General features: G+C 39.9%; 1 protein-coding gene across 1 annotated transcript in view; it reads left to right on the top strand.

Moving 5' to 3' along the window:
* Positions 1-17,246, top strand: part of SPON1 (spondin 1) — a 336,829-nt gene that overhangs the window by 91,265 nt on the left and 228,318 nt on the right. The window contains exon 3 of the mRNA XM_004369665.1: positions 7,675-7,808. Within this exon, the coding sequence (XP_004369722.1) occupies positions 7,675-7,808 (134 nt within the window). The remainder of the gene's footprint in view (positions 1-7,674; positions 7,809-17,246) is intronic.

Below are 17,246 nucleotides of genomic sequence, written 5' to 3' on the forward strand. Positions count from 1 at the left end.
CAGTAAAATAGACAAACCACTGGCAAAACTGACAAAGGAAAAAAAATAAAAGGATGCAAATAACCAAAATAAGAAATGAAGCTGGCGACATTACAACAGATCCAACTGAGATAAAGGGGATCATAACAGAATGCTATGAAAAACGGTATTCCAAAAAATTTGAAAACCTAGAAGAAATGGACAAATTTCTAGAAACACGCTACCTACCTAAACTAACACAAATAAGGTAAAAAATCTAAATAGACCCATAACAAAAGAAGAGATTAAAGATGTCATCAAAAAACTCCCAACAAAAAAAATCCCAGACCAAGATGGCTTCACTGGGAAATTTTACTAAACATTCAGAGAAGAACTAACACCAGTTTTACTCAAACTCTTCCAAAACATAAAAGGAAGCAATACTCCTCAACTCATTCTGTGAAGCCGGCATCACCCTAATACCAAAACCGGGTAAAGACACTACAAAAAAAAGAAAATTACAGACCAATATCCCTCATGAATATAGACACAAAAATTCTCAACAAAATTGTAACCAACAGAATTCAACAGCATGTCAAAAAAAAATCATACATTATGATCAGGAAAGATTCATACAGGAATACAAGGATGGTTCAACATTAGAAAATCAATTAATGGAATTCACCAGATAAATAAAACAAAGGAAAAGAATCACATGATCATTTCAATTGATGCAGAAAAGACATTTGATAAAATCCAACACCCTTTCCTGATTAAAACTCCCGGCAAAATAGAGATAGAAAGGAAATTCCTCAACATAATTAAGGGCATATATGCAAAACCAATAGCCAACATTATTCTCAATGGGAAAAGACTGAGAGCCTTACCCTTGAGAACAGGTACAAGACAAGGATGCCCACTATCACCACCTTTATTCAGTATTATACTGGAAGTCCTAGCCAAAGCAGTAAGACAAGAAAGGGAAATAAACGGTATTCAAATTGGAAGGGAAGAGGTAAAACTATCTCTATTTGCATGATTCTTTACATAGAAAATCACAGAAATTCCACAAGAAAACAACTGTATTTGATAGAAGGATTCATCAAACTGGCAAAGTACAAGATCAACACTCAAAAATCAGTTGGATTCCTTTACACTAAGAAGGAGAACTCCGAAAAAGGAAATTAAGAAAACAAAACCATTTACAATAACCCCTAAAAGGATAAAATACCCAGAAGTAAATCTAACCAAGGATGTAAAAGACCTATACAATGAAAACAATACAACACTACTGCGAGAACCTAAAAGTGACCTTCACGATGGAAAAAAATTCCATACTCATGGATTGGAAGACTTAACATTCTGAAAATGTCAATACTGCCCAAAGTGATCTATAGATATAATACAATCCCAATCAAAATTCCAACAACATTCTTTACCGAAATGGAAAGATGTATCACCAGCTTTATATGGAAAGGAAAGAGACCCCAAATAGCAAAGCAGTATTGAAGAAGAACAAGTAGGCAGTCTCACACTCCTCAGTCTCAAAACATTCTATACAGCCACAGTAATCAAAACAACCTGGTACTGGTTCAAGGACAGACACATAGACCGATGGAATAGAATTGAGAACTCAAAAATAAATCCATGTATCTATTGGCAGCTGATTTTCGACAAGGGGTCAAAGTCCATTCCATGGGGAAGAAACAGTCTAACCAATGGTGCTGGCAGAACTGGATATTTATTTGCCAAAAAGTGAAACAGAATCCATACCTCACACTATACACAAAAACTAACTCAAAATGGATCAAAGACCTAAACATTAAAGCAAAACTATAAAGTTCCTGGAAGATAATATAGGGACAAAAGTATAGGACCTAATTTGTTTCAGTAATAGATTACCAAACACAACTATAAATGCAGGAGCAACAGAAGACAAGTTAGATAACTGGGGCCTCCTAAAAATTAAATACTTATGTTCATCAAAAAAACTTTATCAAAAGAGTAAAAATAGAACCTACAGATTGGGAAAAAAGCTTTGGGAATGATATATCTGATAAGGGTCTAATCTCTAAAATATATAGAAAACTTCAACAACTCAACAACAAAAAGACAGACAACTCAATTAAAAATAGGCAAAGTACATGAACAAACACTTCACCAAAGAGGACATTCAAGTGGCCAACAAACACATGAAAAGATGCGATCATTAGCCATCAGAGAGATGCAAGTCAAAACTACAATGAGATACCATCTCACCCATGCAAAAATGGCACACTGATCAAAAAAACAGAAAACACCATATGCTGGTGAGGTTGTGGGGAGACTGGAACCCTGCTCCACTGCTGGTGGGATTGTAAATTGGTTCAACTATTATGGAAAATGGTATGGAGCTTCCTCAGAAAGCTAGAAATAGAAATACCCTATAATCCAGCAATCCCATTCCTAGGTGTATACCTTACAGAACTAAATCTACTGACACAAACAGATATATGCACACCTATGTTCATTGTATTGGTGAAGAATATTGAATGGGCTGCCAGAAGAACAAACAAATCTGCCTTGGAAGAAGTACAGCCTGAATGCTCCTTAGAAGTGAGGATGGCGAGACTTCGTCTCATTTATTTTGGACGTGTTATCAGGAGGGACCAGTCCTTGGAGAAGGGCATCATGCTTGGTAAAGTAGAGGGTCAGCAAAAAAAGAGGAAGACCCTCAATGAGATGGATTGACACAGTGGCTGCAATGGTGGGCTCAAGCATAGCAACGATTGTGAGGATGGCACAGGGCCAGGCAGTGTTTTGTACTGTTGTACATGGTGTCGCTAGGAGTCGGAACCAAGTTGGTAGCACCTAACAACAGCAACAACATGTTCACTGCAGCATTATTGACAATAGCAAAGAGATGGAAACAACCTAACTGCCTATCAACAGATGAATGGATAAACAAACTGTGGTACACACACACAATGAAATACTATCCAGCCATAAAGAATAATGACAAGTTCTCAAAATATGCTATAACGTGGATGAATCTGGAGGACATTATGCTGAGTGAAATAAGTCAATCACAAAAGGACAAGAACTGTATGATCTCACTATCATAAAAAGACAAGAATAGGTATACATACAGAAAACAACATTCTTTGGTAGTTACCAAGGATGGGAGGGAGAGGGAAGGGAAATCACTTTGTAGATAGTAAACAATTGTTAGTTTTAGTGATGGGTAAGGCAATACCGAATAAGGGTGAAGTCAGCACAACTTCACCAAGGTAAAAGATGATGCTAAGAAATACGCAAGAATAAGGGATGATTTTGGTAAATGCCACAACAAGTACACTTTTGCAACAACAGTAATAACAACTAAAAAATATGTATGTAGTTACATAGGTAAATATGTATGCCTATATACATATAGGTAAGCACATATGAATCTGTGTGCATGTATAGGTGTTTCTGTAGGCAAGTGTATACACGTTTGTGTGTGCTGCATATATAATCATATATAAAATAAAACACATAGGAGGCACGGTAATGGATACTTCCTAGACATAACCAAACACCTCATGGGATTGGGTTACTGGGTTTGATGGCTTAGGACCATAATCTCGGGGTGGGGGGAAACTTGGTCAATTGGCATAACATAACTCATAAAGATAATGTTCTACAGCATAGTTTGGTGAGTAGCATCTGGGGCCTTAAAAGCTTGCAAGTGGCCATCTGAAGATACAACTGTTGGTCTTTGTGCGTCTGGAGCAAAAGAGAAAGAAGGAAACACAAGACTCAAAGAAGAAACTAGTCTACAGGACTAATAGTCTACACGAACCACAACCTCACCTACTTTGAGACCAGAAGAACTAGATGGTCCCTGCTACCACTACTGACTGTTCCAACCAGGGACACAATAGATGGTCCCAGATAGAAAGAGTAAAGATGTAGAACAAAACTCGATTTCCTAAGAAGGCCAGACTTACTAGACCAGTAGAGACTAGAGGAACCCCTGAGATTATTGCCCAGGGATACCCCATAAACTTGGAACTCAAGCCGTTCCTGGAGGTCACCTATCAGCCAAAAGACAAAGTAGCTCATAAAATAAATAATATCACCCATGAGTACTGCACTCTTCTAAACAATCATCTAAATGAGACTGAACAGTCAACATTTACCCTAGTCCAAAGATGAGAAGAGGGGACAAGGAAGTTAGATTAGTGGAAACAGAACAACCAGAATAGAAATAATGAGAATCCTGACACACTGTAGAAAGTGTAACCAGTGTCACTGAATGATATGTATACCAAAAAACAAAAACAAAAACAAAAACAAAAACAAATCCTTTGCCATCCAGTTGATTCCAACTCCTAGCGACCCTATAGGACAGAGTAGAACTGCCCCATAGGGTTTCCAAGGAGCACATGGTGGATTCAAACTGCCAACCTTGTGGTTAGCAGCCAAACTCTTAACCACTACACCACCAGGGTTTCTGAATGATGTGTATGGAAACTGTTAAATCAGAACCTAATTTACTGTGTTAATTTTCTCCAAAATCACGATAAAATATGTATTTTTGAAGTGGCTCACAATTTAGAGAAAATGAAGTTCAATCCTTACTACATCATGTTAACGAATAAACTCAAATGCATTAAAGACCTACATGTGAAAGGTAAAACTAGAAAGCTAATAGAAGAATATATTGGAGAATATCTGTATGATCTCAGCTTTTTAAGACAAGGCCATAAAAGTGCAAACCATAGGAGGGAAAGGGATGAATTTGACTAGATCAAAGTTATTTATCTGTTAAATGAAGGATTCTGAAGATAAGAATAACCTATGGGTGACAGAAAGGAAACGATATTTGTAAATGATGAGGAATTCGTATCTAGAAAGTCCTACAAATGAGAAAAAAAAAATCAAATGGGAAAATTGGGAAAGATTTTGAAGAGGCAATTCACAGAAGGGGAAACCTGATAAACTTACGAGTAGATGCTGCTGTTTATAGTATTACTTTATAATGATCAGATTGGAAACAATTAGAAAGTCCAGTAATAACAAGTACTGGTGAGGGTGCAGGGAAATGGGAACACGTGTACATAGCTGATAGAATAAAAGTAAAAAAAAGAACCAAAAAAGCCCCGTTGCCGTCGAGTCAATTCTGACTCATAGGGACCCTAAAGGACAGAGTAGAACTGCACCACAGGGTTTCTAAGGAGCACCTGGTGGATTTGAACTGCCGACCTTTTGGTTAGCCGTCGTAGCTCTTAACCACAACGCCACCAGGGTTTCCAGAATAAAAGTAGGCATACCCATTCTGAAGAAAAATCTGGAAATACTTAGCGAAATTAATATGATTATACCCACAATCTAACAAACCAAAAACTCTGACATGGGTTTACAAAGAAAGTAACATGAGGATCTTTACTGCAGCAACGTTTATGGAAGCAAAGAGCTGGAAGTCAGCTAAGTGTCCATCCCTGGGAGAACTGATAAGTAACCTGTGATCTATACATTCAATGGAATACTAAGTAACAGTAAGAAGCCAGGAACTACATATATATAATAACTCTGACATATCTCAAAAGCATAACTTCGAAAGAAAATGTGACACATTAAAACACTCACAAAAAATTCTAAATAACTTCAAGGAAAAATGTATGTACAGATATAGATATATATGTATGTATATATGTGTGTGTATGTATGTAGTATATATACTCAGAAGGACATACATTAAATACATAAGCTGTTGTTAGTTGCCGTCCAGTCGATTCCAACTCATGGCGACCCCATGTGTGTCAGAGAAGAACTGTGCTCCGTAGGGTTTTCAAGGCTGTGATCTTTTGGAAGCAGATCATCAGGCCTGTCTTCCAAGGTGCCTCTGGATGAGTCCAAACCACCAACTTTTCAGCTAGTAGCAGAATGCTTATAACATTTTGTGCCACCCAGGGACTCCAAATACATAGGAGTGGGTATTAAATAGAGGAGAGAAATGGAAGCAGGATGAGGAATATAGAGGTGAACAAAATGTAAATAGAAGATTGTCTTTGCTTTGTCCAGTGATGAAAATAAACAGTAAACTAAGGAGTTTGAGTGACTTGATTGTTTTTACCTACTGTCTTAAAAAAAGAAAAGGAATTTAAAAAACTAAAACAAATACATTATGTGTATAATGATTGTATTTGAAAATTAATTGAATAATTCAGATAAAGCACCTAACTCAGTGTCTAGCACATAAAAAAAAAAAAAAAGCCTGTTGCCATGGAGCTGTTTCTGACTCATGGTAACCCCATGTGTTACAGAGCAGAACTGTGCTCCATAGAGTTTTCTTGGCTGTAATCTTTACGAAAGAAGATTGCCAGGCCCTTCTTCTGCAGTGTCACCACCAGCTCTTTGATGAGTAGTTGAGCGCAAATTATTTGCGCCACCACCCAGGTGCAGCCTAGTGCATACTAAACACTAAATAGATGTTGTCCGTTAATTTTATTGGTGTCCCTGGGTGGTGCAAATGGTTAAGCAGTCAGCTGCTAACTGAAACATTGGAGGTTTGAGTAAACCCAGAGGTGTCTCAGAAGAAAGGCCTGGAGATCCACTTCCAAAAAATCAGCCAATGAAAACCCTATGGAGGGAGCATCGTCCTACTCTGACACATATGGGGTTGCCATGATCCAGAATTGACTCAATAGCATCTGGTTTTATTAATTTTATCAACACGATTCGTAACATAAAGAACTCAAAAACCAAACCTGTTGCCATCAGGTTGATTCCGACTCATAGTGACCCTATAGGATGGAGTAGAACTGCCCCACAGGGTTTCCAAGGCTGTAATCTTTGTGGAAGCAGACTGCCATATCTTTCTGCCTCGGAGCAGCTGGTGGGTTCAAATAGCTGACCTTTCAATTAGCAGCCGAACTGCACCGCCAGGGCTCCTTAATTCATAACATAGCTACTACCAATCAACTGGAGTTGGTACTTAAGGCCAGTTGGATTTAGATGATTTTCTCCCAAAAGACCCTTCCACATCTAATGTACTATGGTTCTACTAGAAGGGTAAGCAGCTACTGGTAGCAGACCCAGAAGCAAGCAGACAGTAGAAGAGCTGGAACAGTCAAGGGGGGTGGTACTGGCTACCGTCTTTTTTGCTGTGTCTTTGAAAACTGAGATGGTTAACTTGGGAGAATATCGGTAAATATAATGCACAAATTAAGAACAGGTAGACTACACAAGTAAAAAGCGCTATAAAGCTGGGAAACTTTACGTACTTTGGTGTATTTCCTCCAAATGGATATTTTCTCTAAATATTTTAATTTTAAATTATAAAATTGTAACTGAATTGCAAAGTCTAGCTATATAGAGTGTTTGCTTTGGATTATGCCTCCGCCATCCTTCCTCTCCTCCCCTGAAGAAGTGGGATACAGGTTGCTCTAGAGAAATAAGCAAGATCATCACCTAGTGGCCATTGCCTCAAAGTGCTGATGCAAGATCCCTGGTCCCGAAGAGCACAGGAGAAGATGTGCCCAATCCTTATCGTCACACAGTGTGGATTCAACAAGCACTGACTCTGACTCTATGCCAGGCACTATTCTGGCATATGTGGATATAGAGCTGCTAAGGCAAAATGACAGATTTAAAAAATAAAATGAAGGAAGTGTCAACTCAGAAACTTAGAAGCCCTCCCAAAGTGACGTTGCATTTTAATGTGTTGATTTTCCACTGGTTTTTCCATAGATCATAGACGAAGAAGAAACACAATTTATGAGTAACTGCCCTGTTGCTGTCACTGAGAGCACGCCCCGGAGGAGGACTCGGATCCAGGTGTTTTGGATAGCACCACCAGCAGGAACAGGCTGTGTGATTCTAAAGTAAGTGAAGATGGAATCTTTGTAACACTTTGTTTTGCTTCTCTGCAGCTTCTCCAAGACTTCATTCACGGTGTAGTTGCAGAAAGAAAATGGCTTTACTGAGGTGTCAGACAAGTTGTCTCGCTTCTCAGGTTCTCAGTTACCCCAACTCTAAAATGGACCATTGTCTTAGTTTGCTAGTGCTGCTGCAACAGAAATACTACAAGTGGGTGATTTTGAAGAACGGAAATTTATTCCCTCACAGTTTAGGAGGCTAGAAGTCCAAATTCAGGGCACTGGCTCTAGGGGAAGGCTCTCTCTCTGTCTGCTCTGGGGGAAAATCCTGTTTCAGCTTCTCTAGCCAGCCATTCTTGGAGTTTCTGAGCTTGTAGTTTCTGGTCTATCTTCATTGTCTTCAGATAGTGTCAGTCTTCCCCTTGTTGTCTTTCTTCTGTGCCTTATCTACTGGTGTAGAGGTTGGGATTTACAACAGATACTTCCGGGGGACACAATTCAATCTATAACAACCATCACTGGAGCAGTGCTACATAAAGAATCAATGGTCCAAATTGCTATTTTCCTGGCCACTCTCTGTCTTCCTGGGGATGATAATACTAATGTTCCCCAAGGAGCTGAGCTGAGCTGGCTGTCACTAAGGTTGGTTAAAAAAAATTAGGAGCCAGGTGTGAACAATCTTTGACTTCCTCTGCCTAGAATTGGACACTTTTTCTTTTCTTATAACCCCTAACACCTAGTGTCGTTAAACTGTACTTAGGCTGACCTGGGCCTAACTCTAACTTCCATCAGGTCTGGACTCTGCTTTATGATCCTGTCTTCTTTCCCCATCAAACTTGCCCTCAGGTGCCACTTCCTATTTGACCTCCTGATTCTCCTTTCTGGTGAGTTACAATAGAATAAGAAGTGTTAACCAGATAATAGTTTTCCTCTGAAAGGTAGCATTGCTTCAAATCTGTGTCTCTAAAATTGGGTACCACAAAGTGATGCTCTGGGATATGTAAACACATGGGCAGGAGAAGAATGTCTGTGGTCAAATACGTTTGGAAAAAGCTGCATACTGCTTCCTCCTCTTGCCGGTTCACAAAACGTATTAGCATATTAAAGATTTTACAAAGTCTTGCTAAGAAGAAATCTGTTTAACTTGGTTTCACCCAGCATTTCCCAAATTTATTTAACTACAAAACTCCTTTTTTGCTGGGACATCCATTAACATTCACCAGTTTAGGAAACACCTTCGTACCTATTTTAAAAACAGATTTAAAGGCCTGTATGGAGTAATGCAAGGAGTCCCTGGATCGCACTTGACGGCACCTAACAACGTATAACAAGGGAGTCAGCCACTATCACTTGCCTTTGGCAGAGACTCCAAGGCAGGCAGGGCAGTGGGAAAGCTATTGTAGTTAGAAAAAAAAAAAAAAGGAAACCTTCAGGTATGCTCTGATTGAAGGATGTTGGCATGGGGAAGCTGGAGACATCTTATGTGATTGGTTTGGGGAACATATTTGGCTTTCTCTGGTTGGTCCTGAGTTGGAAGTTACAAGGTGTCTATTCCAACTCATACCAGTTCATTGGGTCTATTCCCACTCATACCAACTCTATAGAACAGAGGAGGACTTCCCCATAGGGCTTCCAAGGCTGTAATCTTTATGGAAACAGACTGCCACATCTGTGGCTGGTAGGTTTGAACTGCTGAACTTTTGGTTAGCAGCTGAGCGCTTAACCACTGTCCCACCAGAGCTCCTTGGGAAAGGGGTTAGCAACAAAAAAAAAAAAAAAAAAAAGAGGGAGAGAAACTGGCAGTTGTGGACCAAGTGCTGACAGTCCTGGGCCGATGGCTACAGAGGTTGTGGTTTGGCTTCCAGGCTGGTTGCTGCACAAGTTGGGGGTCAGAGTCCCACTGTCATATGTGGCCTGGCCATTGTCCCTTTGTATGTTCAGTTTCTCTGCCTGGAGACTGGGTTCTTAACTTGGCTATCCAGTCCCCCCACCTCCATCCATGGCCATCCCAAGTACTCTACAGAGCCTGGGGCGCTGAAGAAGATAGTTTGAAAGCTTCAGATCTATGTGATAGGTCTTTCTGCTCCAAAAACCCTTATCCCTCCAGCCCAGATTCTTGGTTTTCTTTGATTTATTGTTCTCACAATCCAGAAACATTTGATTTTCCTAGTGGAAGCCAGAAAGGCATCTCTTGTTTACGCATTAACAATGAACATATGTGAACATATGTTTATGCATTAACAATTAACACATGTGGCTAGTTCACTCACTCATTCTTTCAACAAATGTAACTGAGTTTCTATTTGCACAGGCACCCAGGATACACAGGCAACTGAGCTATGTTCACGACCCTGGAGGTTCTTATAAGTCAAATGGGGGGAGAGAGAAAAGGTCAGCCAATTCTTTCCATATGCCAGGAACTCAGCTGTGCATCTGACAGGGTTTATCTAATTTAATCTTCACAGCAATCTACCCCCATTTTTACAGATGAGTAGGCAGGCCCCAGGGAATTGGCAAATTTTTGAAGTCACGCATCCATTTAACTCCAAAGCCCATGCTGTTTCTTTTACTTATTTTTTTCTGAAGGCATTAAATATAAGCTACAACTATTCATTAAAGATATAAAAATTTCATAGGTAATTGAATACATCTACACTGTAAAATTTCAAACAATACAGAAAGAGTAAAAAATCTCTGACACACCACCCCCACCCCCAATAAATCTTGGTCTATTACCAGCAGGTAACAACTTGGTGTGTAGTTAGACCTTTGTCTATGCATTAATATGCATGTAAGTAAATATAAAAGCACATAGTTTCATTTTTATGGGTATTTAAATTTATACAAGTGGTATTATGCTATATATAATGTTCTGAACTTAAATAGTTTTTCACTGAAAAAGATGTATTAGAGATATTTCCAGGTCAGTATATATGATTACGAAGCCCTGGAGGCACAATGGTTAAGAGCTACGGCTGCTAATCAAATAGTTGGCAGTTCAAATCCACCAGCTGCTCCTTGGAAACCCTATGGGGCAATTCTACTCTGTCCTATAGGGTTGCGATGAGTCGGAATCAACTTGATGGCAACGAGAGGTTTTTTCAATATATGAATATGTGTCATTTTTTTTTCTTTTTAAACATTTTTTAGTATTTTATTTTGTTGTTGTTGAAAATATACACAACAAAACATACACCTATTCAACATTTTCTACACGTACAATTTAACGACATTGATTACATTCATCGAGTTGTGCAACCATTCTCATCCTCCTTTTCTGAGTTGTTTCTATCTCATTAACATAAACTCACTGCCCCCTAAGGTTCCTATCTAATCTTTTGAGTTGCTTTTGTCAGTTTGATCCCATCCGATAGTTCTTAAAAGAGCATTATGCTCAAAGCAGACCTTTTTTACTAGTTAAGCTAAGTTATTGTTCAGTTTTAAAAAGACTTCAGGGGATATTTTTAGTTTAAGTTTTAGAGATTATCTCAGGGCAATAGCTGCATCAATTTTTTTTTTAACTGTTGCATATAATCTATAATGTAGATGCATTGTAGTTATCCCACAGATGATGGACGTTTAGACTGTTTCCAGTTTCTTGTAATAACAAGTAATGCTACAATGATCATCCTTGTACGTGCCTCTTTGAGTAAATATGCAAGCTTTTGTTCATGGTAGATGCCAAAAATGGGATCACAAGGGATGCACATTTATAATTTTCGTAGACACTGCCAGATTTTTCTCCAAAAAGCTTGCCAACTTAAACACCCTCCTTGACTATGTACAAGAGAGCCTATTTCCTTAGTCACTCAATAGCCCTTGATGTTATCAATCTTTAAAATTCTGCCAATCTTATAGTTTAAAATGGTATTGCAAGTTTTGGTAAGTTTGATTATAATATGTCTTGGTGACTTTCTTTTGGGATCTACCCTATGTGGGGTTCGATGAGCATCTTGGATAGATAATCTTCTCATCTTTCATGATATCAGGGAAGTTTTCTGTCAGCAAATCTTTAACAATTTTATCTGTATTTTCTGTTATCCCCCCTGTTCTGGTACTCCAATCACTCGTAGGTTATTTCTCTTGATAAGAGTCCCACATGACTCTTAGAGTTTCTTCATTCTTTTTAATTCTTTTATCTGATTTTTCCTCAAATAAGTTGGCATCAAAAAATAAATAAATAAATAATTTATGTATGGGAGACTAACTTGAAATATAAACTTCATTTAATTACAAAAATAATTAAAAAAAAAAAACCATAGAACTATAAACACACACACAAAATAAGTTGGCGTCAAGAGCTTTATCTTCAATGTCACTAATTCTAACTTCTACTGCCTCAATTCTGCTCCTATGACTTTCTATTGAGTTGTCTAATTCTGAAATTTTATTGTTAATCTTCTGGATTTCTGGCTGCCATCTCTTTATGGATTCTTGCAGACTATTAAATTTGACATTGTGTTCTTGAATAACTTTTTTAAGTTCCGCTACTACTGTGTCTGTATGTTCCCTGGATGTTTCTGCATTCTGTAGAATTTCCTTTCTTATTTCTAGAAGAGTTCTGTATATTAATCTTTTGTATTCTGCCTCTGGTAATTCCCAGAATTCTCTTCCTCCAGAGAATTTATTGTTTATTTTGGGAGCTTGCTGAAGCCATCATGGACTGCCTATTTATGTGACTTGATATTGACTGTTGTCTCTGAGCCATCAATAATTTATTATAATTTTATTTTGTATTTGCTTAGTGAGACCTAGCTTCTTATTTTGTTTTGTTTTGATATGCCTAAATAGGCTGCTTGTGTGCACTAGTTTGATTTTTGACACCTTTGGATCTGTAACGTCCTGTCAGCAGGTAGGTAGTTCTGTAACTAAGTATGTGCACACAGGAGTCCATTAAATTGTCCTATATGGGTTCAGCTGGGGTGTTCAGGCAGTTGGTCACCAAGTGTGTGATGCAGGCTCTCACCCCCAGTCCTAGAGAGGCATGGGTGATTGGTGCAGGCACTGGACTCTGGCTGTGGTAGGGGATCATGCACTGAGCCAGGCAGGGGGCTGATGGCTGCCCCTGAGAGTTTGAAAGGAAAGCGTGTCCCTATTCTCTAGGCTGAGTAGGTAGGTGAGTTTTGCAGCCAGACTATGAGCACCCCACTCTGTTGGCTGTAAAGACTCGAGGGCACCACTTTTTCTTGGACTCCTGTAGCAGGTGACTAGGCACTTTAGATGCTACCAACAGTCCTCAAGCCCCTGCTGCAGATTGATAGAAGTGCCTACTTAAGGAGCAGAGCTGTTTTGAGGGTCACAAATCAGCCAGTTCACAGCTGAAGCTCTTGAAGTTAAACTTCAGATGTTTGCCCTGTTGTACTGTGGCAGTGAGGACTAACACTGTTGAGATGGGTCCCCACAAGTCTATACAGGGTTGTAAGGTACTCAGAGTCTGTAGACCCCTGATACCTGTGCCCAGCAAAGGAGCTGTGCCGTCCCTGTGTTCCTGGCCTAGGGGAGCCGGCAGCTTATTTGTTCCCTCTCCAAGTCCAGGAGAATGGGTCAGGGCGCCTTTTGGGATCTACTTCCGGCCCAGCGGACTTCCGGTGCAGAGCGCGGAAGGAGGAGGTAAAAGGAGAGAGGTTTTTCCCAAATGGGCTTTTTTTTTTTATTTTAATCCTCGCAAAAGGGTGCATGCATGTACTTATCTTAGCCTCTTGGGAGCTGCTCTTCACTGGTTCGGAGTGTCCAAGCAGAATCTCTGCTGCCAGGTCTCTCTCGATGTGGAAACTGCTTCCCGAGCGCATGCACTGCCCAGCTGTTTGCCTGCTTCACTGCGGACCGGTGTGGCTGCAGAGCTGCAGTTTTGCCACCACGGCTCTGGCCCTCCTCACCTCTTCCAAACGGTCTCCCTCTCCCGTATCGCTCAGACAGATTTCTTAACCTTGCCTTGTTCAGGGCTCACAGATATTCAATCAAATCACTTGTTTTTCCAGGTCTTTGTTGTAAGAGGGATATGGGAAGCATCTAACTACTCTGCCATGTTGACCACGCCTTGAGAAAATACCCTGGTATTGCAAGTTAGTTTCCAATTCCCTGATTCAAACCAAAAACCAAACCTGTTACCGTCAAGTTGATTCCTATTCATAGTGACCCTATAGGACAGAGTAAAACTGTCCTGTAGCATTTCCAAGGCTGTATTCTTTACAGAAGCAGACTGCCACATCTTTCTCCTGCAGAGCAGCTGGTAGGTTCACACCACCAACCTTTTGGTTAGCAGCCAAGCGCTTAAATCACTGTGGCAGCAGGATTCCTTTTTGGACAATTACCGAAGACCAAACCCATTGCTGTCAAGTCAATTCCAACTCATAGCAACCCTATAGGACAGAGTAGAACTACCACATAGGGTTTCCAAGGAGCATCTGGTGGATTTGAACTGCCAACCTTTTGGTTAGCAGCCAAGCTCTTAACCACTGTGCCACCAGGGCTCCTTTTTGGATGGTTAGACACCCACAAACAAAGTTAAAAGGAAGCAGAGAGAAATATTTGAAACTTACAACAGAGTGGTGTTGTCTGAACTATATAAGGGAATGCTAAAAATCAATATTAAAAAGACATTGTTAGAAAAATGGACAAGGATATGAAGAGGCCGTTCACAGAAGGGGAAAGACAAATGGAATAAATATGTGAAGAAATTCTCAATATTTTCATCACATGAAAAACATGAAATTGTGCACTACAGATTAGTAAGTAAACACAAGTAAGCCTGTGCGTACCTTGCTTATTGGATAATCTGTCCCAGATAGCACGTCATCCTTCATTAATCTTGTGGTTCAAAGTGTTTGTGGCCATTCAAGCAGATTCACAATTCCAGATGAATCATAGAATAAGTTTGTCGTGTTCAGTAAACCCTTATACTGGGATTTTGAATGGTGTTGCACTGAATTAATAGTTTAATGTGGGAAAAGTCAGTATCCCTACAATGTATCTTCCCAGTTAGGAATATGGTATATCCCTCTGTTTATTCAGATCTTTTATGCCCTCCAGAAAAGTTAGGTAATTTTTTAAAATTTAATTTCCACATTCCTGTAAGACTTTTTCTCCCCGTGTGTATTTTATAGTTTTATTCCTCTTTTGAGTGGGATTTTTTTTCCCCACTATACTTCCTAATTATTGATTGCTTATGTTTAAGAAAACCATTAATTTTTGTACTTGTGTTTGAATCTGAACACTGCTGAATTCTCTTGATAGTTTTAATGGCTTGTTCTTTTATTCCTTTGAGATAGCAATGTAGATAATCATATCATCTAAAATATGTATACCTTTTATCTCTTTGTCATGTTTTAGTTCATTTTTAGCACCTCTGGTAAATATTAAACAGTGGTATTTATGTTTATTCTTGATTTTAATGGGAATACTACTGTATTTTACTTTTAAATATAGTATGTGGTGCAGGTTTCAAATTGATGATTTTAATCAAGTTGAGGAAGACTCTTTATCTAGTTGAGAAAGTTTTCTTCTTTTTCATATTGGAAGAGAAACCAACCAATCATTCAACTCACCAACCAACCAACCACTATTCCATGGGCACCTACCATTGGCCGAGAATATACTGGGCACTGAGAAAGATTCAGGGGTATAAAGAACAATCCTGACTTTCAAGACACTTTGTCTAGTTGTGGTGTAAATAAAGGTACATATGCAAGAGTTAGCAAATTTAAGACAGACATGAACTGGGGACAAGTTGATCATGGTTAGAATTCAGAGAGGAGGTGAATGAAGAGTGGAATAATCAGAGCTTCTTGGAAACGTTAAGAGTTTTTTATCTTGAAATCGTGGGTAGACTTTGGATAAATAGGCATAAGGAAAGAGGTTATTCCAGGTGAAGGGGTAAAAGGACTGACAACTAAAGTGAGAGCTTGGAGGTGAGAGTAAATATGGCAGTCCTGAGAGACAGTGAACAGACAGACTTGGCAAGATTAGAAGGTCTTTGAGGGCCAAAAACCGGTGCCAAATCACAGAGGTCTTTCAGGGTTGTGATAAAGAGATTGAACTTGATTCAAGAGGAACCGGGAAACCATTAGTGCTTATGAAGCAGTAGACTGACAGGCTGGGAGGAAGATTTGCTAAAAATTTAGTAAGGATGCTGATGTCTGGCAGCAAAGTTCAGGACAGATGAGATGGGGGTTGCCAACTTGGTCACAGAGCCCTCGCTAGGGAAAAGGAACATTTGTGTTGCAGTGTTTGGGTAATGTTTCTGGGAAAAGGCAGCCTGATAGAATAAGCCACAGAGTCCTCTGAACGTCTGTAGATGATGACTCTGAAACCTCCTTGGTTGGTTGTGTTTCTTTGCCCAGGAGGGCTGGGAAGGGAAGCACATAGCAATTACGATCTTCCATTTTGCACAAACCTGACACCATTTCCATTTTCCAGTGGATGCAAAGATTTGAGCATTTCTAAATTACAGGCTTTCCAGTCAGCCCTCTGTGTAGCCTTCTCCCTACAGATGAATGATTGGGCACTTCAAGTTTCCCTGCCACCCTACAATGCTACAAGAATGCTGCAAACCATTACAGCAAAATAGCAACTGATTAAAAGAAAATCCCCTGTGAGTAGAGGGATGTTTACAGACCCCACCAGAAGGAAGTCCAGCCCCCTTAAGTCTGATAAGAGTTTTGTACCCTGGAGTGATCCTCTCTTTCTGTGCATTTATCTTTGGGTAAATTTCTAACACCCACATGTTCTTTCCTGAGGGAGTCTGAGATGTAGCTTATACTTCTCCTGAGAGGACAGTCCCTTGGTGACCCATTTGGGGAATTCAACCTTGGGAAATAATGATTGGATACAGGCAGTAATAATAGCCAAGAGCCAAACACTGCTCTATGTACGTTACAAATACTTATTTAATTCTCACAGCAACCCGATGAAGTAGATACTGAGGAGGAAGCTGAGGCACAGAGAGGTTAAGTAACTTGCCCGAGGTCACAGGATAGTGACAGAGCTGGGGTTTGAACAGATGCAGCTGAGCTCCAGAGTCTGTGCTCTTAATCCTACAAACTACCATGTCATACTTGTGTGGCAGGAGTCAGGTTGAACTCTGACCTCTCCCTCTCCCCTGATATCATTGGTCGCCAGGTCCTGTCATTCGGTCTTCGAAGTGTCTCTTCTGTCTATGGTTTGCTTTCCATTCACTGCCTCATCACAGACACTGTCACTTCTTGCCTTCTTATCGCAGTGGCCTCCTAATTGATCACCCCTCTTCCTTGCCCTCTGATCCTGCTTCACGCTGTCCTCATACACAGCTGAGTCACCCCATTTACCTAACAAACCTGAACAGGCTCCCCATCACCTTCAAGAAACAGACCAAAATCCTGGTTAGAGCATTTAAGTCTCCTCACATCCTTCATGGAGTCTCTCCATGAACCCTGTTCTCCAGTCATTTTCGTTTGCTCATTCTCGTGG

Source organism: Trichechus manatus, unplaced genomic scaffold (genome assembly GCF_000243295.1).
Source record: "Trichechus manatus latirostris isolate Lorelei unplaced genomic scaffold, TriManLat1.0 scaffold00006, whole genome shotgun sequence".
NCBI lineage: Eukaryota > Metazoa > Chordata > Mammalia > Sirenia > Trichechidae > Trichechus > Trichechus manatus.